At 34.4% G+C, this 22,859-nt stretch overlaps 1 protein-coding gene across 4 annotated transcripts in view; it reads right to left on the reverse strand.

Annotated features, from left to right (window-relative positions):
* Positions 1–1,078: 1,078 nt before the first annotated feature.
* The window catches only part of RAB28 (RAB28, member RAS oncogene family), a 60,962-nt gene continuing 39,181 nt past the window's right edge, over positions 1,079–22,859 (reverse strand). Inside the window, exons 6-10 of one of the 4 annotated variants that reach the window (XR_015286700.1) lie at positions 10,775–10,878; positions 7,909–7,986; positions 4,780–5,074; positions 2,666–2,763; positions 1,079–1,754 (exon numbers count right to left, since the gene is read on the reverse strand). Coding sequence is in view for 2 of the 4 variants with exons in the window: in XM_023925495.2 (XP_023781263.1) it covers positions 2,671–2,763; positions 7,909–7,986; positions 10,775–10,878 (275 nt within the window). In the remaining 2 variants the exon portion in view is untranslated. The remainder of the gene's footprint in view (positions 1,755–2,665; positions 2,764–4,779; positions 5,075–7,908; positions 7,987–10,774; positions 10,879–22,859) is intronic. The other 3 variants (XR_002863955.2, XM_023925495.2, XM_086888399.1) reach the window with 3 other exon arrangements.

A 22,859-nucleotide genomic window follows, 5' to 3' on the forward strand; every position in this document is an offset into this window, starting at 1 on the left:
AGTTCTTGTCAGTATTTGAGCATACAAGCAGAGTTGAGGGCACAAACACACCAAGAAATGTAAGGTTTTAAAAAACTTTCCACCTGCCTTGGAGGCCATAAACTTGTGAACTGAACAACTGCTTAAGAAAAGCTCTTTGAAGAGAAGTTCTCATCTGGTTGTAGTGAAAGAGAGTTGTCCTTACAGGTGCAGTTAACTATACAGTAAAGTGATGCAGTGGGACATCAACCCCATGGGAAGGAGCAATACAGACTAGAATAAATAATTTACTGCAAAACACACCTACCTTAGTGTAGCATAATTTCTCAGTATCTCAGCTTCTTAGAATTTCCCACATCTGAATGCTAAACAACGCGCACTAAGTCGTATCACAGACTTATATAATTATGTGTTAAGCTAATAAATAGGATGTTTTGCCACCTGAAATCTTTTTTTAACATAGTTAAAATAGTTTAGCTACTTTGTTAAACTACTAATAATTTAATTGTTCCAACTAATAAGAACTTTCTTGAACAGCTTAATAGTTGCATTCACTTGAAGAACCTCATACTTTTCACTTGTGATATACAAGCTTCCTTCATAGCTTCATTACTTACTGAAACTCCAAATGTTTCCTTGTAGTTATTAGAAAGCACATTCTAGAGTTTAAACAGAAAAAGTTTTCTAGTTTGGGAATTGATTTTTTTTCTCTCCTTAGCTTTCTGTTCAGATGTGCCAGCAGAGAACTGTGCACTGCTAGAAAAGCAATAGGGGAGAAGTGTGAAGATCACCAAGCGCACAGCTTTTTATTTGTCATTTACTCTAAATTCAAAAGAAAAGAGTACCAGGCCAAAAGTTATTCTGTTAGTTATTTAAAGTGACTGATGTTAATTGATCTATCAACAGTTTCTAATGCATGTTGAATATATCACTCATCATCTACAGACCAAACTGTTGACTGAGATTCATCCATATTCATAAAGACATATAAGCCTATTACTGTAAGAAGTAATGCTGATGTGGTAATAAAAATACACAAAAACACTAGCATTTTTCAGAGCATCCATGGAGACAATTTGAGACTTCAGAAAAGCAATTATTTTTATAATAACAGCTTTATTTCAAGCACTGTTTCTCCCTGGATATAATTTATACATTTTGTGCTAAGTGTATATATATTAATGGAACACTTTCAAATTTATCCCTAGATAAAATATGTAATATGTGTTTAAAATTATTCAAACAACAGCTTTTCCAAGTAACATTTTGCTGAGTGTCAGTTCAAATAACTGGAGAAAAAAAAAATTAAAAATGCTTTGGCAAAATACCACTCCATGGTGATGCCTTTAAAAGCATTTCGAATGCAGGGCTTCCTCATCCATTTTTATTCTGGTATCAGTCAAATAGAGAGGAGGAAATATAAACACAGTTATACAGTTTCATTTAAATATAACTTAAAAGAATATAGATGGCAATTTTTCAAGCGTGTGGTCTCATGTTTGAATTTCAGCCATTCAAAGAACTGCCTGCTGCTTCTTAATGGAAAATGGTGCAACATGTTTCTGAAACCTCAAATTGCATTGTTGCGCTGGTCCCTGTTAAAACAAAGTTCCTGGTAATCCCAGTGTCTGTGTCAAGGCAGGAGGATTGCAAAGGTTTCAAACCAGAGAAGAAGAGCATGGTCACTGAACTGCACACATTGAGCTTCTGGGAGGATTAACGCTTCTTGTCACAGGCTCCTGACTGTAGTTGACAATATCTGCCTTCACCACCCTCTGTCATAAAAGAAAACACAGTAATAATCAGGAAAAAAAATCCTTCATGCTGGCAAAGCAGTCAACAGATTTTTATGAAATACAAAGGGAAAAATAACAAACAAACCAGTTTTCTTTTCACTACCTTACGGGAAGCCTCATCAGGTGCTAATTCTCGTTATAATTCTAAGTTTATTCATGCTAAGCAGAAGCAAGTACCTTGGTAGGTTATCACAACACTACAAAAGGAATACAATTTTTTTGCTACAGCAGTGAATACAGTTTTACCTTCATGAGAATTGTTCTGAATGACAGCAATAAAACAGAATTTATTTGCAGAAGTTGTGCCATTCATTCTTTAATAATAACTGCCTAAACTGTAACTGGAAATTGTACTTAAGTTTGTATTTTTGTCTTTACTCCAAGCATTTAATCAGAAAATATGGACAGAATTCGAAGCAAATTTTAAATACAGCCATATTTTAAAAAAGCTTAGATGGGTATACTGGCTAAAGGTTACATTAACATAAAAAGAAGCTCTGCATACTCTATTTATTCTCTAATATAGATCTAATAGATATTACACATTATATTTACAAAGCATTTGTTAAGACTGATGCTCTCTCCTACATGATGAAGACAGAAATGTACAATTTTGCATCCATTTCCATCTGAGACAGCTATGCAATATTTTGACTGTACAGTTCTGAATACAGTAACATGAAGCATTTCAAAGTTTCTACAAACTATCTGATTATTAGAAACACTATGTAATTAATTGTACACAGAGTTCCAAAATAATATGTTGAGTATTACAAGAACTTACACATACAAAACACAACCTTCCAAAAGAACTTACTTTAACAGTTGTTACTTCATGTAAAAGAAATGCAGCTTATAAAAAAGAAACAAACCAAGTTTTCCATCAATACCTGAACTACTGCATTGAGCAGACTTTGCTCTGGCAGTTGGAAGTGTGATGTTGGTTATCTTCTTCGGGATATTTCACTAGTTCTGCCCTGACAACATTCTGTTAACCATGTATCAACATGATGGATAGAGGGCAAGGAGAAGAATGTGAAAAGAAAGAGAAGGAAAACAATGGAGAGATTAATCAGTAGTTGAAAAGAATGAATGGATAACATAAGATTATGCAGAAGCAAAATGAAAGTGCGTTTTCAAGGCCTTAAGCAGATAGAAGAGCAACATCTCTGGCTGAAAGCAGCACTCTCAGCACCAGGGCTGCTTCTCAAGCCTTTTCCAGGACATGCCCTTTCAAAGCACCAAAGTGAAAGGCTCATACATGCAATCAGCAAAAGTGTATCAAAGCTAGAGAAGGGACAGAATAAAAAGGCACGGAATACAGTGAAAGAAAAGATGACAGTGGCCTATTTGTCCTTTAAATCAAAGATACTTAAACATTAAATACTTTATTATCAGCTTGCAACAAGTGCATTAGCTGTACACATGCATCTTTTCCATTACATAACTATCACATTACACCTAAATGTATAAACCAAAAGCAGTGACCAAATTAACAACTTCATATCAAAATGCCTTAAGCTTTGATTTTTGTTTGCTTCATTTAAAAATAAAAGGTTCCCATTTCACCCCTTAAAGACAAACAAACAAAACTGTTTACTTATTATTAATATAGGTAAGGGATACAGGGTTCTCATTATTCATACAGGGTCAATACCAGGTTCATGCAAAGGGAAGTAAAATTCATGGAACAATTTCAGCAAAGAAGCAGCAGAGGAGGCAAGTTTGCTATGAAAGATACCCAGTTTATTATTTTTTCCTAAATACTTCAACTTTCCTAAAATATATTTTCAAGGTTAAAATGAATGAATAAATAATTAAATTCTATTATTTTAAAGGAAACAATATATAAACTGGATTAGGGATATATAAACAGTATACGTTAAAGATTACCTCTGTAAATAAGACCTGTATGTCAAACAAGCAACAGTAATTGAATAGGCTGGTAAAGGACCTGGATTTATTAGCTGCTGAAGTACTCTTCTTGAGCTTAATTGATCACATTCATATTATCTTATCTAGTGGACAACATGCATGATTTACAGGACTCCTAGCCTGATGTTATCAAGAGAAAGGTTGCCAAATCCCATGTAGGGCAGTAGTAGGAGTTTTAGCATTAAACAGCGTTATCTGACCTCAGGGGACCTAGTTTCTTCATACCAATCTTTTGACTAGAGCTGAGGGGCAAGAAAAAAAGAAAAAAAAAAACCCTGCAATCAGTAGGCAATTAATTGTTCCTCAAACACTGGTCCAAATCCCATCCTGTAAACACAGGCAGGTTAGTGACCTATGCTTAGGTACACTGTAGCAAAAAACTGACAATCATAAATGACTTGGATTTTCTAATGGAATTTCATCCAAATAAGAGTTAAAAAATATCATTGCAAAATTTCTTATATTAACTTCACGGTAATTAAAAACTTGGGCTTCTTAGCATCAGATTCTACATCAAACATATCATTGCCATGGTTCAAATCACTGTCAATAATGAGAATAACCTTTCTTGGTCCAGGTGCTCTGTATTCCAGATCTGACTTATCTGCCAAACATTTTATTGTACAAAGCTGGCACACACACACTGGTCTGCTGAACTGGCATTTACTTAGAGAGAAAACTACACATCACTTACAAAAATGCTAGCTCTTGCCAATGCCAAGGAACAAAGCTGTACCCCATGCAGTTTTTACACTACGGTTGAAAGTAAAAAATACAGAAAGAAAAACATTTGATTAATAAAGGAGCTATTTCCTCAAATTTCATCAGGCCCTTGCAATTTAAAAGGGAGGGTATTTTGAGGACTGAAAATAAGTCAGAATCTGCAATTTTCTTATTTTGGAACTGTTCCATTTCAAAAAACATGCTCTACTTTCCAGTCACGCATGAAGAGCAATCTAGTGCTTTGTTTCACCACAGTTTTGTCCAAATAAAGGTTTGATTAACAGTCATCTCAGCATGTTAACAGACAAGGTTTAGTAGCTCTAGCTGAGATAGTTTAAAAACTTACCACCCCCAAATGTCTGTCCTATTCCTCTGCTGGAGACCATTGCTGCCAAAGGAGAGCTGGTGGAATGTAACGTGTACTTGCACCTCATCCACTTCAGCACAAAGTCTGGCAGCTTCTCTTTAAAACAACTTTCAGCAGCAGTTTAAGCTAAACTGCTCAACTTCACTCTGATGTAGCCAAAGCACATGATCACCTTCCATTTTCTGATTCTGATGTGGGAGCAATACATTCCAACAAAAGGGCAGTAGCAAATAGCTTGGGCTGCATTAATATCTTAAACTGCTGCAGCTGCTTTCTGAAACAATGCAAAGTAAATATAATTCAATCTCTAAGGCTTGTTCTTGCAGTTAATTGACAGAAGTTGTGCTGCTGAGACCAAGAACTTCACATACTTTTCACAAGAGCTGCAGTTCTGCCAAAAATCAAAGCTCAAAAGTCATGAGCCAAACTACACAAATTCATACAAGTTAAAATAATTCGTTTGGGATTCCCATTACTTATTTCTATCCACCTATGAGTCACATCTAAGATCTTCCTAGACTGACAATCATAACTGACTCTAAAGACAAGAAATAAGATTTTCAGGCACAAAATTGAGTGCTAAAAATAATTTTAAAGCATAGTCTCAATATTAGACAATAAAAAATACACATATAGAATTTGACTGATGTAACTGTACACAAATTCAGTATTTAATCTTATATTTTGTTACCACCTAGATTGAATGAACATATCTGATGTTCCCTGACAAACAGATTCTAGCAAGAACCATATCAGTTTTCAAAATGAGGAAATTGCATTATGACAAATATGGAAAACTCAAATATATAATCCAGTGTGTAAATAGTTCACATTTGTAAAAACTACAATGGCTTTTACGCCTTATTTAAAGATTAACTCCAAAGCAATACTTGTATACTTTACAGATGAGTCACATTTATTATTGCATGGTATTTATTGGATTCTTTATAGCTTTTATCTAGTGTCCATCTCTCCACTGATGTAATTTCATAGCCCAGTAGCTAGAGTATTCAATGCCTAAAAATTTTAAGGAACATGCGTCATATAATTGTCCCACAAATTAAGGAAGACACGTGCCCATTTTAGAGATGGAAGAGGGAAAAACTCCCACCACCACCACACTAAAGAGACCTGCACCTCTCATATAAAAGTCTGTGGTAAAACAGCAAACTAATAATGACATTGTCCTAACATCACCTCCTTCCAGCTGAGAGACCAACTCCATGCTTTTGGGAAACAGCATCTATACATCACTTCAATTAGGCTTTTCTACTGCACACAAATGAATTTCTCTCAAGAGAATTTATCTTCCTGAGAATATGAAGGTTAAAGTTTTCACGCTCCAAATCGTGTAGAGATTTTCCCTTTTCTGTTCTTATGAAGTGATGGGGGTATTTGGTTCCACACAACAATGACCCTTAAGATACAGCTAACAGACTTTGCAGTACAATTCTCATTGGTTTCTGACTTATACTGGGGAAACTTACAGCCCATTCAACATAACACTCTTAAAAGAAGCAAAGGTTTTACTGATAACAAAGACCTATTGCTCTTTGGAATAGATTGAAATTATGATCCATTAACAGAACTTTGCAAACTAAGTAGTTCACACTCTTTAGCTACATGCACAGTGTTGCAGCATGTAGTGACCTCTGCTGCACCTGAAAATCAGCAGTGAAGTCTCCTTTCTGTCCAAATTAATTTGCTGGCTTTGTTTCTTTTTTTGTTGTTCTTTTGTTGGTGGTGGTAGTTTTTCAGATATTTTTACTACTTTTTTTTTTTGTTAATTAGAGCCTGGATTCATATCAACAGTAATACATGGCCCAGTATTTATGCAAATTAGCTATTTATAGGCTATTGCTAAAGCAACTTGTGTAATATCAACTTTGTCTAACCCATATATTGCCTCTTCCATTGATCTACTCAACAAAATTAAAAGCTAATTACAATACTATAGCAGAAGGAAGCCTATTTAAATCTGACAGCAGTTTGACATAGAAAGTCATGTACTCTTGAACTAGGGCTATATGGAGCTTCTTCCTTTAAAAACAACCTTAAAACAGACCCTTTCTTTAGAACAATAGTTTTCCATATAACCCTATTATCAGCCTCCTTTAAATTGAAGGTATTTGCACACCTTTCTACAGTCTTACACCTGAGTTACAGAACACCACTCACAGCACAGAGAGGTCCAGGACTGATATTTCAGTGCTAGCTAAACAACCAAAGAAAAATTGAAAAAGTCTATGAGCTCAATTATTTATAGGTAAATAACAGACCTCAAAATAGTAGATCAATGGTACCTTAGTAGCAAAAGATCATTTAAAAGACACACTTAGTGTTCCTCTGCCTATAAATTACAGCTTTTTAAAACTACTCTGCTTGTTAAGTATACTCTGTAAGTACATTTTACAATTTTACTGTTTGCAATACAGTTTTCTAGTTAACCACTTCAACACAGATTGCAAACACTGCTGTGGCAAATCACTTTCAGAAATTACATATTTATTGTATATTTCAAGAAGGAGACCAAGACATAAGAAATGCTTTGCAATTGATTTTAAAAAATGTATGGACTTATTTTGTGGTACTTGTTTAACACTGGTATTGAAAAGCAGTTCCAGGATATTATACTACTAGAATAGCAACATTTGGGTTCATTAGGTAAATTTAAATCATTGCAATCTCAAATGTCATTACACAGGATTGCCTCAATAGTATAATCTTTCTTTTTGATGTTTCTGAAACTGGGTTGTAGAAAAATTTTTCAGTTTAAACCCATGCATATAATATCAAGAATAACTCCCATGCTACTTGTATATGCATACATATTTAATTTCTAAACTAATCTTAAGTGCTATTTTTAAATTAACATCCTTATAACTGAAGTTTTTCTTTACTTTTGAACATGTTTTTCTTTTTGCAGAGAGTTGATCATGATGGATAAATAAGGAATTATCATATTTCAAAAAAGCTGCTGTGAAATCAAATAATTATCTTCAGAACAATAGGTGAAGATTGATTTAAAGAACGGTTATAAATCCACAATAGATCACATTTAATACTAAATAAAATACTAAAAACATCTGTGTATTTGTGGAAAATCACCTGTGATTGTTCCAATTCTGCTTTGTTTAATTTGATGCCGAGTATGTCAGCAGCAATTCTCTGAAAACACAGGAAGACCTATGGAAAAAAAATAAATTGCATTTAAATGATTAAAAACAGACATCCTTGAGGTTCTTTCAAATATATCAAACCATTCCTGAACAGTAAACAATTATATACAAAATTATGACCTGTGCAAAACAGATCTGAAAATAACCTCATCTGGTACTTTCAATTTTGTTTAAAAATTTGAGAAAATAACTCAACAATGGTACAAGAAATGAACAGTATGCCAGATTGTTAAGCAACACTTCTACTCTGCCTCCAGAGACCTAAGTTTAAACAAGCTTTTACACAAACCACCTCTCAAATACTACTCTCAGTGCTATATAATATGAATAAGGGTATTCACTAATGTTTAGCACAGAAATGCATTACCAGAGTATTGTGAAATAAGAGATGTAGGTTTCTGAATCTGAGAATAACAGAACTGTGCATCAATATCAGCAAAATCTCTACTATGTATGTCCAAAAACTAGCAGTATGAAAGAGCTCTGAACAATCTTACAAAACATATACTGAATGGAAGTATCTAGGAACAAGTATGATGTTGTACAGCCTGCAGCAGCAGCCTGGCAAAGACTTTACACATGATTAAACACATAATACTGGGTAGCAATGCTGTCTTAAAAAATTCCTTTAATTCATCTCAAGACAGTCCATCTATCTTACTGTTTAGGCAAAACTGCATTTTAAATGTGATTGAAGAATATAACATATTCAAGAGGAGCAGCTTAAGCATGCACTGCTGTTGAACACTGTATTGCCAAGCTGCACTGGTTTGCATCATGCAGCTGCCACACACAGAAAAAAATAAATCTATGTACATTCTCCCAGTCATTTTCAGTGAAAATTAAGAAAAGTACTATCTACACAATCTCTTCTAACACCCAAGATGGGAACCATAAATAAATTAGTGATACAACCAACAAAGTGTGGTAGCTTCCAAAACAATTGCTCTTTCTCTCAATTCCTTGGTGCAGTACTGGTCTGTTCTACCAATACCTACACAAGAAGAAAGAGCATACTGAACAGAGATTCTGAGCCTCAGAGACCTAGTTTAACCCACACCAAGCTCTCAGGTGCTCTCAGCTACATCACCTGCCCTGAGGATACAAAAATAAAAACATCAAGCAAAAAAACACCAAGCACAAGAGCAATGCTTCAGCTATGTGATTTGATAGACAGTAGCACACCTAGTGATAATGAATCTTCCATTACATTTTCTTGCCCCTGAGACAATTTTCAGAATTTTCTATGTACACAAAATCATCTTTTGCAAACAAGTCTGTTGAAAAGATCTGATGTAAACAAAACAAATCATTTAACAGAGTATGGCTCCTCTAGTCTATATTCACAGCAGCAATGGATGGCCTCTTCTCAAATCACTGTCTAGGATAAACACACCAGCTTCTGAATGATCAGTGAGCAGCAACAGTGAAGGGACTAATTCAAATTCATATTGAAACTAAAAATGAACTATTGAAACTACTTCTTTTGTCAGTAGATATTTAATATTTTAGATATGTAATAGATATTTCATGTTTTCTAGGCATGTTCAGAATTCATTTTGTTTTTAAACAATAAGCTATGAAAAGTACAATCAGTATTTATAGTAGAATGCTGATATAATTAATGACTTAATTAAAAAGCTGCAATAAAGTTTCTGTCATAATTAGCAATGATAAACGTATCAATTATAAAATGAACTGATTTTTGTGGTCTCCTTGAGAAAATAATACATTTTATTAGATGCACATTTTACTAACTGTAGTATTATGATTTATTTCTTCTGTTTCTAGCCTAAAAAGCCCATATTTTCACACTTTAAAAAAATATGCCAATGATTTAACACAAACTATAAAAATAATCAGGAATCGCTGCATTTGTAACAGCAATATTGTTAGATTTTACAGAAAAAACCATTATCTTACAAAATTGGGCAGCTCACTGCACAAGATTCATCAAAGACCTTAACAAGTTATTCCATTTGTGGACTATACTTCCGTGTACTTGAACACTCAATAACATGTTCACTACGCTACTATTACACTACATATTATATTATTACAATAGAAGTTACTATTCAACAACATTAAAATAAAGTAAACTTTCTTGTCAACACTAATATTAAGTAGACAGATACAAGACCATTTTATGGGAATGACAAACCCATTAGGCATGAGACAGAAATCAAGCAAAACAATACAATATGATTTAATTTGACTGATAGTGTCAACTGAAAAAGAACCTTTCCTTTCATATGCTTCCAACTAAAACAAATAACCCAGTTAGCTCAGAGTCAAAAGATTGTTCAAAAATGTACTCTGCAAAGCATCTGGTACAAATGCCAGAATGTTCACATTTCAATGGACCTGCAAAGGGAATGTCTCTCACAGCTCAGGACTCATTAAATCTTTTATTGCAACAGGGTCTTGTCACATTATTTACCAATTGCTGGAAATTTCTATATTGATGGTCTCTAGATGAAACTTCACCTGGAATGAAGAAATACATTAAACTACAGGCTGACAACAAACAGAGATGTAGCTGGTCTCAGTTCTCACACTGATGTATAAGCCAGACCAAACCTGCACCTCAAAGTGAAAATCAGATGACACTGAAATTTACTAGGAATAATGCACATTCATACAAAGATCTACTTTTCATGCAACCAAGGGAAGCAAAAAAGGGTCAGCAGCACCCTGAGTTCTCAAGAGTTTGTTATATAAAGTATAATAAAACTGATGTGACTTGGAAAAAAAACAACAGACATCTACAAGTTTGTGGTTTTTTTCTTACTTACAGAATCTCCTGTCTTGGCTGACACGAAATGGCTACTGCAATTGTTTTCCTGACAAAATCGCTGGTGCTTGTCAGCTTTCACTGTGCGAATATGCTCCAAGTCAACTAAAAATAAGTTGTAGAAATCAAAAATTATTACACTGGAGCCCATTTATTCACCCACCTTAGAAATTACTCATTGGAAAGACATCAGATGTAATACTTTCCTTTACAGGTGTATGCAAATCCAAGTTTCTCTCTCTCTATAATCATTTGCTAAAATAAAAGCAATTAATTACATCAGAGTAATTTTATTTGCAAAACTAAAATAAATCCACAATTAAAATTTTATGGCTGAATGCAACAAATTCATATCTCAAAATACAAATTTATGTCTGGATACACTCAAATACTTTGTAATAACTCTACTGCTAGCTACATATTAAAACAAGACAGAACTAATATTCCATATTCTGTTTGCAAGCAAGATGCATATTGGGGATTCCAGGGCAACCTGAAGACTTTCACCAAATAAATTCACCAAGCACATCTGAATTGACATATTCTTCCAAAGTAAAAATGTAAATAAGTTATAAAGAATTTTATTGCAGAACATGGCAAAGCAAAAACATTCACTATAATAAAAAAATGATTGAGTAAAAGCAATGATGCTTAGTTGCTTACATATGAGACTTTCAATTACACAAAGGTGTGGTTCAAAAACTTTTTAAAAGTAAAATGCACATTTCAAGACACACACATATTTTCATTTTTATCACTTTACAACCATTGGAAGCAGAGTAAAGCTCTCAAATGGTATTTTATGCTGAAAAGCACTGGCTGCTTCCAAAATCTCACAGAATTCAAGTCTTGTGCAGGTTTTATTGTGTACATTCCAGTTTCTCCAATCTGATCCTAAGGTAATTGGAAACTATATTGAACAGTTTCTCTTTTTTTTATTGCATTACGGTTCCTATAAGGGTGTTGACTCAATGTAGTCAAATTATAAGGCAAATATATTCAGAAGGATTTAAGGACAAGCAGGCTCTTTGAGTTAATACAGGAAAAAAAAAACTTCAACTGATTTCCTGAGGAAGGGACCCAACTGACTAGTAAAAACTTGTAAATTTGCAAATCTAGTAAGCCTGTATAATAGTGTTATTTGATTATCAGCTGAAAAAATGCTCTCCTACTACATAAAAGGCTTTATTTTTAAATGATATTGGAGGTCTTTAATTTTTAGGCTCTGGAGATTTTCTCTTGGAGATTTTTAGCCTAACAGGGGATTCCTACACCCCATTTATTCTTGCTTACCTTGGTTAATGTGGAGTTTTTGACACGTATTACTGTTCCTTGCACATCACTAAGGCCTTGTTTGTAAGAACAGGCCTAAAATCATCCAGTTACCACAGGCATTAATTTGTGAAGGACGAAAATACTAAGCTATTAACACTAATGGTTCTAGTACAGTTTGTCCATAATTCTAAACATCCACTATGTAATAAAGTTTCATAAATAAAAGGGAAGAACAAATACATTTACTAAAATAAAGCCCAAAGTCAACAGCAATTTTGTTAAATACTCATGCATTTAATTTTTTTCTCTGAAAAATAACTACCAAGATAAAAGATAGACTTTTTTGAAATGTCTTTGAGAATAAAATACAGCATAATGCCTAAAACATTTCATTATTAGCTATTATTTTTATGCTTCACATATTAGTTTTAAGTGCAGCTCAGAAAAAACAACAGTGAGATTACTCTTTTGGGAAAAATAAAAACCTATTTTCTTTATTTTCATTTCATGAACTTTTAAAGGAACTTTAACCCCACCTCCAGATTTCACTCATTGTATTTCTCTGATTATATCTGAACTCCAAAAACCTATACACAATTACAATACAACTAAATAAATAGATAGATAAACAGCATTTACACTATATTGCTTTAAAATACCACAACATGCTTACATAAATACAAAAAAAAAGTTCACTAGTCACAATCTCTCTCAAACTCTTTCCCAGGAAGGAAAGAATAGAGAGTGTACAAAGAAAACAACAGACAAAAAGTCTGATGAATTTCCAGGAAGAAATTGCCACAGGCATATGGGAAATCATATCCTCAAATACCTCTTATTTTCTATGAAGAAGCATCAATAATACTTTATGGTCAGTGGTGTATATACTCTACTACAGAAGAGCATTTAAAGCACACAAGACCATAGAAACAAACAGAGTATAAGTGAAAAATCAAGGTATAATTCCATCTTCAAACTTTGTGTACTTCTCAGTCCTTCTCCCTAGACACAAGTATTTCACTTTCTGCCTCCTAAATTTCAGGCTGTCTGCTCTGAACTGTGCAGGCACTGTCATGCCATGGAACTGCCAGGTGACTGTCCATGTGTGGATTCAGTGCCCACAGAAAATGCCAGGTGATTCAAGTTACGTTAGCTCTTGGTGAAAAGGGCACATTTTTAGTGAAGAGTTTCAAGTGTTAATAAATATTTCACTACCCAAAACTGCAGTTTGAAATCAATGAAGGGCAATGATCCTAAGCCCAATTCCTTTGCATTGCCCATCGGCCAAGGCACTATTATAGAGTTACTGAAGATCAGCTAAAGACAGTGAACAGTTACCCTCCAGTCCTTTCTCTTTAACATCTGACATTGGTCAGCTCAACAGGCAGAATTCTTAGCACACCGGGAGATAAGTCTTGTCCAGCTTTTATTTAGACATCACAGCAAAAAGACTTTAAGGAGAGCTTTGGAGGAGAAAAATGGTTTTCTAAAAAATATGTTTGTAAGGAATGTAGGGACTTTATAGAAAGAAAACTAACAGCTGGCCAATGTGGGCTCATATGATGAGCCAATTAACAGCAGGAATGGGTATCTTGGGATGAAGAATGATACAAGAATGCACTTACGCCATGAAAAGTTTAACAGCAAAGATAAATAAGTTTTAGATAGAAAGCAAGTAAGATACATAAATATGGTTTGATTTTATAAACCAGGAAAATGTTCTTGCAGAATATTCTAAATGACTAGATAACATAGCAATGGCCAAGAAAAAGGAATTATTGAAATTTAGATACAAAATGAGAACATTTTAACTCTGGTAATGGCTATGCTAGGCCATATCTAACAAAGGTCTCAAAGAAAGAATCTGCAAGATTTGGCCACACATCAAACACAAACATTTAGAGAAAGGCCCAAAGTGAAGTTTACATGCCAGATGGTACAGCCATCCTCCTCATCTTTATGGAATGAGAAAGAGGGTAAGAGCAGGGCAAAATTAATACCTTCATTTTTACCAATGAGAACATAGACTGACGGCTAGAGATTCACAATGGGATGTATAAAGGAGACAAAAGGACACAAGACACAAGTTTGAAAAGTAAAAAGAGATTTAACAATTTGCAAACAGTGACTCTGTACAGCACACAAATGTTACAAGCCAGCATTTTTGGTTGAGGGCCTGAATACAAACTCTCCTATCTGCATTAAAGTATGTTTTCTGATCATGAAAAGCTAAGGCAAGCCTTAGCAAGATGTGTAAACTTTGGAGAATGCAGTGAGGGTATTTCTTTGTTCTATCATTTCAAAAATTCTAAACGTCTTAAAAATGAGATCAACAGGCAGAAAGGGCAGTTAAAAGTATAAATTACCAAAGCAACAGTTAAAATGTCAAAGGAGTATATTCCTAATTCCCTGGCTAGAGTGGAACCAATTAATATATTTGCATTAAATGGAATATTTAAATAAACTACATGAAAACTTGTATCAGGAGAAGCACAAGGACATCATGAGCCATGGGGGAAACAGAGGGAGGCTAGAGGTCATAGTATTATTCCCCTGACTAGCATGATGAGGACAGAAAAAGCGAGTTCATCAGCCTCCAAAGTATATTCAAGGTCCCTTTTAAAGAAAAGGCATCCACAATACAGACTGCTGCAGTTTTGCTCATACTGACATACACACTAAAAGCCTCAATTACAAAAGATACATGGCTGCCAGATATTCTCCAAAATTTATCTCTGTTGCCTTGCTTATTCTCTGAAGAGCCCATCTTGTTGATTATCTAAAATAAGACTAAACATTCGTCTTTAAGCTTTTCTAGTATGAAGAATCATTTCAATTACACTAGCAAGATAAACTGCAGTTCCATAACAGGCCGATACACATCTGTACGTACCCATAAAGATACCAGAACAACAAAAACAGGTTAGAAACTCTGGGAATTCAGACACAGCTCGCAGCAAGGCAAACAGATCCAAGTGAAAATCTCCCCTTAAAGATTGAGCAAGCATAGACCAACATCTGCTGTAGCAAAAGTAGGTAAGACTTACTAAAATGCTTGCTTCTCATGAATTCCAGGGAGTTCCATTTTGATTTATAGGTGAGATTAAACAGAGATCTAGTGAGGTGAAAAGAGAAAACAGAATCTAGGAGAAAAGTATTGAACTCCCACAGAAATCCCAAGGATACTCCCCTCTAAGGCATTCCTGAAGACTTCTTGGAAGAAAACCAACTCTACCCCAGCCAAAACCAGCACAGAAAAAAAAAAAAAAAAAAATAAGGAATTTAGGTAAGGGAAAAGATGTAAACACTCCTGTGGCCATCTCTGTGGAGAGCAAGGGACAATTCAAAGAGGATAAGGACAAAATAGTAATTTTAAGTTACAACCAGAGAGATTTGATTATGTTACATCTTCAGGTGATCTACAAAAAGATTTTCAATAACTATCATTCAAATTGCTGTTATACATCAATTATTTGCAGTGAAAATCTCATGGATAGTGCTAAGTCAAAATGGAAAAGGAAACCATACTTTAAAATACTGCAATGCAAGATATCTATCCTATGATTAAAAAATTCCAAGGAAACACTCAAGACAGCATAAATTGTACTTCAAAGTCAAAGTCTATATAAATTCACTTGAGAAATTAAGAGTAAGTCACTGAAATTTTAGCTTATTTGCTGTGGCAAGGGAACAGAAAAACCTTAAAAAGTACTAGATAAAACACAAATGAGTGTTTTATAATCTACTCACACCCAGCCATCCAACAGCAATTCTATCTTGATTGAATAGTTCTGCTGCCTTTGACTTTGAAACCACTAATGGTAAATAAATTAATGTCAAAATTGCTTCTCTTCCACTATTTAGATGTTTGTGTCATAGCGTAAGTTAAAAAATGGCCTGCAGTGAGCCACACAGCACCACCATGCACAGACTGTCATTTCCATTCCACTACACCATATCTGGTGTAGCAGCTTAAACACTACTTTAACTCAACGGCTTCTCTAAAATCCAGGAGCTAGGAGCAGTATAATTATCTCACCAGAGTTTGCTGCGAGGAGTGAAGTGTGATATCAAATCCCAGAACGGTACTGTCTTAAATAATAAAATACATGTAACAATTTACCCAATACGATACAAAGCCAGGAAGTACTTTAAAATACATATCATCAGTCAGAAAAACGATGAATGTTCCAGCTTTATAATCTTTCAAAACCACATAAGCAAATAACTGCACATACTCTAAAAAGACAACAGAGCATCATTTGTGCAGGATGTAAAGGCTTCTACACATTTTATTTATCTCTCTTTCCCCCAGGACTGCCAATCATGTCTTTCATAACATCACCAGAGAAGAGCTCCATGTAAAATTACAAGGGTTTTTGAAGTAGGAAAACATCCATTTTGCATGAATCTTCCTTTCAGGTATTATTCTGGAAGAAATACAAAAATCTACCTTGAACAGGTACTTCCAAGCAGCTGAGAAACTAGTGACAGTGCTTGCTGAGGACAGCATGGACAACTGAGTATAATGCATGTGAAGCAAGTCTGAGTGTTTAATAGTTTGCTGGCACTTCCCCTGGATCATGAGATTACACTTGTAAACTGCAGGCTGTTTTCAATGATTATACCAGTGATAACTACCCTATCCACTTTCTAAACCATATGCATGGAAAGAAACATGAGAGACAATTTAGAGTTTCAGAAAAGGGATGCCTCTCCACCCAAATCTGTCAATCTTTTGCTTTCTGACCTTGAACTGTAGAAACTGCAAGGGTTTCTGTTGCAAAGGGGAAGTTCTCTTTAAGATGAACATTTTTCTTTAATTAATAGTATTTTGCATTAAAACTGGTAGTAACACATAAATAAGTAACAATAAGTTACTATTCTGTCTTTTTAGTTATCTTATATATAATAGCTATTTCATATTTCAATATAAGTAAGAGTAGTTTTAAAGTTTCAAAGTTATGAGTAAACATCTTTATTAATCTATGGTACCACAAAAAATATATTCTTTTATAGTATGCTGTGAAAAATGAAATATAAATCTTTCTGCAAAGTATTTGCAGCTGTGCACACAAGGTATACAATTACATAATGTTTAAATAATGAGCTATCACGATTAGCCCACACAGACATGACAAGTAAAATGCTTTAATAATTTATTAATTTGATTTACATGTGCTTAAAATTATGTACACATTTTCTCTTCTGAAAATACTCCAGGGTCATAAAAAAGGGGTCTGTATACAACAATGTCTGTTTCGTCCTATTTTTTGGTATAATTTGTGACTGATTTCTTAAGAACAAAGCACCTGAAACCCTAGCAGACTGAGGACAACAATACTGTTATACAGCACTGTCCTCAAGCAGTGCGTGCTGCTCGACAAGTACAGTCAGTTTAATTCCAGAACATGACAGTTCTGCTTCCTCCACGTGTAATCAAACGTGAATGAAAAAGGGAAATAAAAGAGGGATTTCTCCAAGAGGTGCCAAATATCCACTATTCTAAAAAATAAACCAGCTATCAAGCTGAATACTGAAAACAACATTCTAGGCAACATGATTTATTTTCCAGTTTAGCAGACCTGTGTCTCATAGCATGCCAACAGAGAATAGCTAAGCATGGCCTATTGCTCTGGCCAGAAGGAACCTCCTTTCAAGCCTCTTCTGCCATAAGTAATATTACCTGGTTTTAATCTTAATTCTACCATCAATCCAAAGAAAAAAGTGAAATTAAAAAAAAAGGACAACAAAAAAAACCCCTCCCTAGTTTTTTATTGCACAGCTTACCAGCAAGCAACTGCTTTCCTACTAAAACATGGAGCTGTGTCATTGTGTGTTAGATTTTAAAGAGTATTTCATTAGCAACTTCAAGAAACTGCACTTTCATTTTCTATTTAAACACAAAGGTTCTTTCTGTGTAAATAAAAAAAAATTCTCATATCTAATAACTTACATCCACTATAACCAGATTTATAAGGAAATATCAATAATTTAATTTGCCAGTGAACTGTACCAGGTCTGCAGCACTAACAGACTTGGTGTATCAGCTAGCTTTTTGAAAATCTATTTTGATTTGGTACTTCTAAACTGCTACAGCATACAGTCTCAAATATTCCATCTCAGACTTCAGAGTGCAAACTGCAGCTTTTTGTAGTTAATTTTCTGTTAATACTTACAATCTTTTTCTCACATTAAAACTGCCAAGAAAAGAAAACTCTTTCATGGAAGGCCCGAAAACTATGCCCCTACTCTGATTTAAGGAAGCTCAAAACGAAATATAAATATAGTTCCAGTACAGATTTTCTCAGTAATTTTTTTAGGTTATCAAGAAAACATCTAGAGTGTTGATCTGGTTATACTCATGTCAGACAAACTACATGTCACATTAACTACCTCCAGGAAGTTATTCCAAACACAAAATAAACTGTTTATGCCACTTCTCAGATAGATAGCATGACAGATTGTTATTAATTGAAGACAGATGAAATACATTAATTTGATTGCAAGCATGTGTTTACTTTCTCACTGTCATGTACACTCTATTGCTGATGCTTTCCTATGAGGACAGAGTAACAAATCAAATGTTGTATTAGAAGACTTACTAAGGCAGAATAATAGCTGGTGCTGCACTTTAATACTTAAAAAACTATACTTAACATTTCCAGTTAAAACAGGAAATCACTGGTTTCAGAAAGCAAAAAAAATGATAGCTTAAAAACTCTCGTAATTTACACAAAATACTGTAACACTTCCTCCTCTAAAAAAATTAGAACTATCAGCAAATCTGCTTCTCAATTACAAGAAAAATACAGCTTTCTAAATGACAAATTTATGATCTGAGTGCCTTCCAAAAGACAAATTCCTACTGATACAAAACATGAAAATGTATGCATAATATGGGAAAGGAAAGGTGAACAATTCCTAGGTCTCTGGTTAAAAACAGAAAGATACAATGCCTGTGAATGAGGTTTGCTGGTTTTATGCACACCTCTCATATACGCCTACACTTATTTGTAAAAAGCTTATGTGGAAGTATCTTTCTTGTCCAAAAAAATGTCATGCAAAAACACAAAATCTGAGCTTCTTGGAATATTTCACACATTAAAATCAAATTGATGAGGCTGACAGTTTGTTCTAACACGGGAAATAGTAAAAAAGAATGTGTTTACCACGACAAGTTCTCTGATTGGCATTTATGAAAGTGGCTACAGTTATTACATTAACTTCTTTTTACTAAAAATATCCCATATTAAATGAGACTTTCAAATACTGTTAAATAAACAATTACAGCACTCCTGCTAAAGCTTTAAAGCACAGTGGTTCTTGAGCATCTTGGGCTAATGAGGTTAACACTTGCAAGATTTAAAATGGGCTTCAATAGAAAACAAGAAGAGCAGCCAGAAGTAAATGCCTTCATCTCATCACACAAAGTGCAGCTAACTAAAGAGGACACAGTGTGACAGGATTCTTGCCTAATAACAAGCATGTTTAACGTCTGGTAGATGGCAGGTCATTTTTAAGATGATGTTAACCTTTGCAAATACAAACAGCAGGCATCTTTTCATATAAAAGTAAAATTTCTAATGAAGGAAATAAAAAACAATACACCCAAGCTCCTTTTCAAAACTAGGATGATAGATGACTGCCTTACACAGCTTGAAGAGACAATTAAAGAGAATTTTTTTTTTTCCCCAGCTAGACATTTCCTATTTTCATTTTTAATACATTCTTGGCAGAAATTCTTGCAACCATTTCTCATTTGACTGAACAGTCTACAGCTACACTGACAGCTGGAATCTGATCTCTTCTGTTAGGTACCTGTACCATTTATCCCTACCCCTAATGCTGACATTTTTGGAAACAAGTATTCAGAAAAGATTATATTATTAAATAAAAATTTGACCCATCTTGAATATTATTTTAAAATTAAAGCATAACTCGAAGTACTCTACTTTTTTTTTTTTCTGAAAGTGTATTGTAAAGCCACAGAAGGCAAGATAGGAGGATGCAAGGTATTGCTGACTGTCTTCTCCCTACCCTGCAACTAAAGTAGCTCAGTACATTGAAGATCTACCAAGCTAGCAGACAGTGAACTCAGAACAAATTAAACAAGGCACAAGGAGTTTAGACATGGTGCAGATGATTTTATGACATATCTGTTTGCTGCAGTGAACAGACCTAAACAAACACATCCTTAGGGTAAATTTAACAAATCAAGTGGGGCTGTGAATGAAAGAACATGAAACACTTTTTGTGCATTCTGGTACGGAGAATGAACAGCCTGGCTTCAGCAAACTAATGCTACTCTCTCAAAAATATCATCTCACAAGACTTTAATGTTCTCTAACTTCACACCTTTGGTTAATTAGTTTTTACTTTCCACACAGAAACATATCCTAAGATTGCAAGCTCATCCTGGAGAGAAGACAATTTGTTCACTGTTGCTTTTTATCCAGTCTCTCAGATTCTTATACGGCCCTAGTGGCAATTTAAAAACCTTTTACAGTTAGTAATAGATCATTTGCTGACTAATTTGTTTCCCAGTAAATTAGGCAAATACCATTCTTGTTTTTACAAAGGGAAAATGAAACACATATGAAAAGATAAATTTAATCACAGGAAATTTCACTGCATCATCAATTTACTGCTTTGTGTACTAAATCATCATTCATCTTCTTTCACACTTGTATTCAGGCTTCCTAATCGTTGTGCCAATGAGAAATTTAAGTTATTAAGTTAAAGGTGTTAATCTAGACTCAATATGTGTCTAGACTAGACTCAGTATGTTAATCTAGACTCAAACTCTTTAGGAGTAGCTGTTTCCTAGAGACAAGGAGAAATGAGGAAAAGCCTAGGACAGGAGAACACACCCCACCTGAATTTTTCTTGCTATATTAGTTCAATTATAAAAATCACAGGGCAGGCACAGTGACCAGCACAGGACAGGAACACAGTTGAAAATGTTTATTGAATGATGCTGAGAAAGCAAAGAAAAATAAGCTGTGTTCACACAAACCATAATCCCCAATGTCCAATACCATGTAGTTTAATTCCAGTCCCAACAGGCACACTAAAACCCTGGCATTAGACAAGGATATGTTTCATGAAATTATAAATTAAATAATTTATATTTATATTATGCAATAGCTTTAGTGTGACCATCTCTGAGAAACAGAAGTTCTGTTAATGAAGAACCATAACTCAAATACAGTAGAGCATGAAAACATGCAATAATTCTTTTGTATCTCTGAAACTCTAATTGCAGCATTTCTTCTCACATTCTTAAGATTTTCTGTAAGCAATATGTATGGTATTTCACTTTTTGTATCCAGCATCCTTCACAAACACAGTAATTAAGCATACACATAGAAAAAAATCAAGTATAAAGTGAGACATCATTTTCTAATTCCCAATATTTTAGTAATACCAACAAGGAAAAAATTATACCTCTTAGAATGAAGATTTTTGCTTACCAGTGTCAGACTACCCTTTACAGAGCAACATACAAGAAACACAGAAATATTTGATTCATAATCTTTTAATAGTATTTTTAACACTGCAATGGCTGCAATATATTTTTTAAATGTTCATATGCACTCCTATGGACAAAGTAATTTCTATGTGCCTAATTTCAAAAACCACACTTCTCTTTAGATTAGACATTACTGGGTTTGATAGTAGTTTCCAAAGTTTCCTGTAATGAACTTCAATTACTGCCCCAGCACTTTAAAACAACACTTGCTGGCAGAAAAAAAAAAAAGAAAATCTTCTCTGATTCAACATGAAACTATTTTTATCAGGATTACTGCAAGTAAGAAAAAAAGTGCTCAGATTGATTTAGCTGAGCTACTAGGGACAAAGTGCTGGGTTCAATAGCTTTTTTCAAAAATAAATTTCCTCCTTCTATTATTAAAGGTAAGTTATAGGACAGAGGTTAAAAAAGGGTGAAAAACAAAACCACTCTTTTTCTACTAATCCAAATAAATATCTGTTGTTTTGGTTGAATTTAACAATTCCATAATGTCAAGAGAATGTAATAAAAGATATAGTAATGCCATTTCTGAAATTCTAAGTTGAATGAATATTATTTTAAGTGTTCTTTAGTGCATTATTGAAGACATGAAGTTGCAATGTACTAAACATTCAGAAGATGGTGCTAGTCCAATATATCCACAAGCCATGGGTGGATCAGCTTCTCTTCATCTCTCTCAAATATTTTCTATAATTTTCATGTATCTATTACGTCATCACTGAATTTATCAATACCAGGACAAGGTGTAGTCATCAGCAGTTAAGTACTAAGAGGACTACTAAATGATATCATTCTAAAAGTCATTAAGATTCACAGGATTGACAGGCATAAAATATAAAGCTGACTATAATTTCATAAACTCAGGGTTGTGGGATCTTTACGAAAACTCATACATTTCTTACATCCTGCCTTCAGTCACTCACATCTGTCTCCTTCTGCAGTCACAGTTTCAAGACCTACTGATGCCAGCACCAAAGTCTGGAAAGTCCCAAACTGCTGTCCCATGCTGGCTCTTCATCTCCACCTTCATGCCACAGTGTAACTATGCTCTCCTCACCTACTTAGGAGGCCATGCAACTCCTGTGAGCTTAGGAAGCTCAGTGAGCTGATCCATGTTAAAAATAGCCATTTCTTTTTGACTGCTCTGTTTAACCCAGATCAAGTCTCAGATCCGATTTCCCGTGGAGCAGCGGTGGTAACTTCAAGCTGCAAATGAGCTTCACCACAAGGCCAACCAATTGTGGAACTGCAGCCTCCTTGTGCTTGCAAGGGCTGA

The sequence above is a fragment of the Cyanistes caeruleus genome, chromosome 5 (assembly GCF_971803275.1).
Source record: "Cyanistes caeruleus chromosome 5, bCyaCae1.hap1.1, whole genome shotgun sequence".
NCBI lineage: Eukaryota > Metazoa > Chordata > Aves > Passeriformes > Paridae > Cyanistes > Cyanistes caeruleus.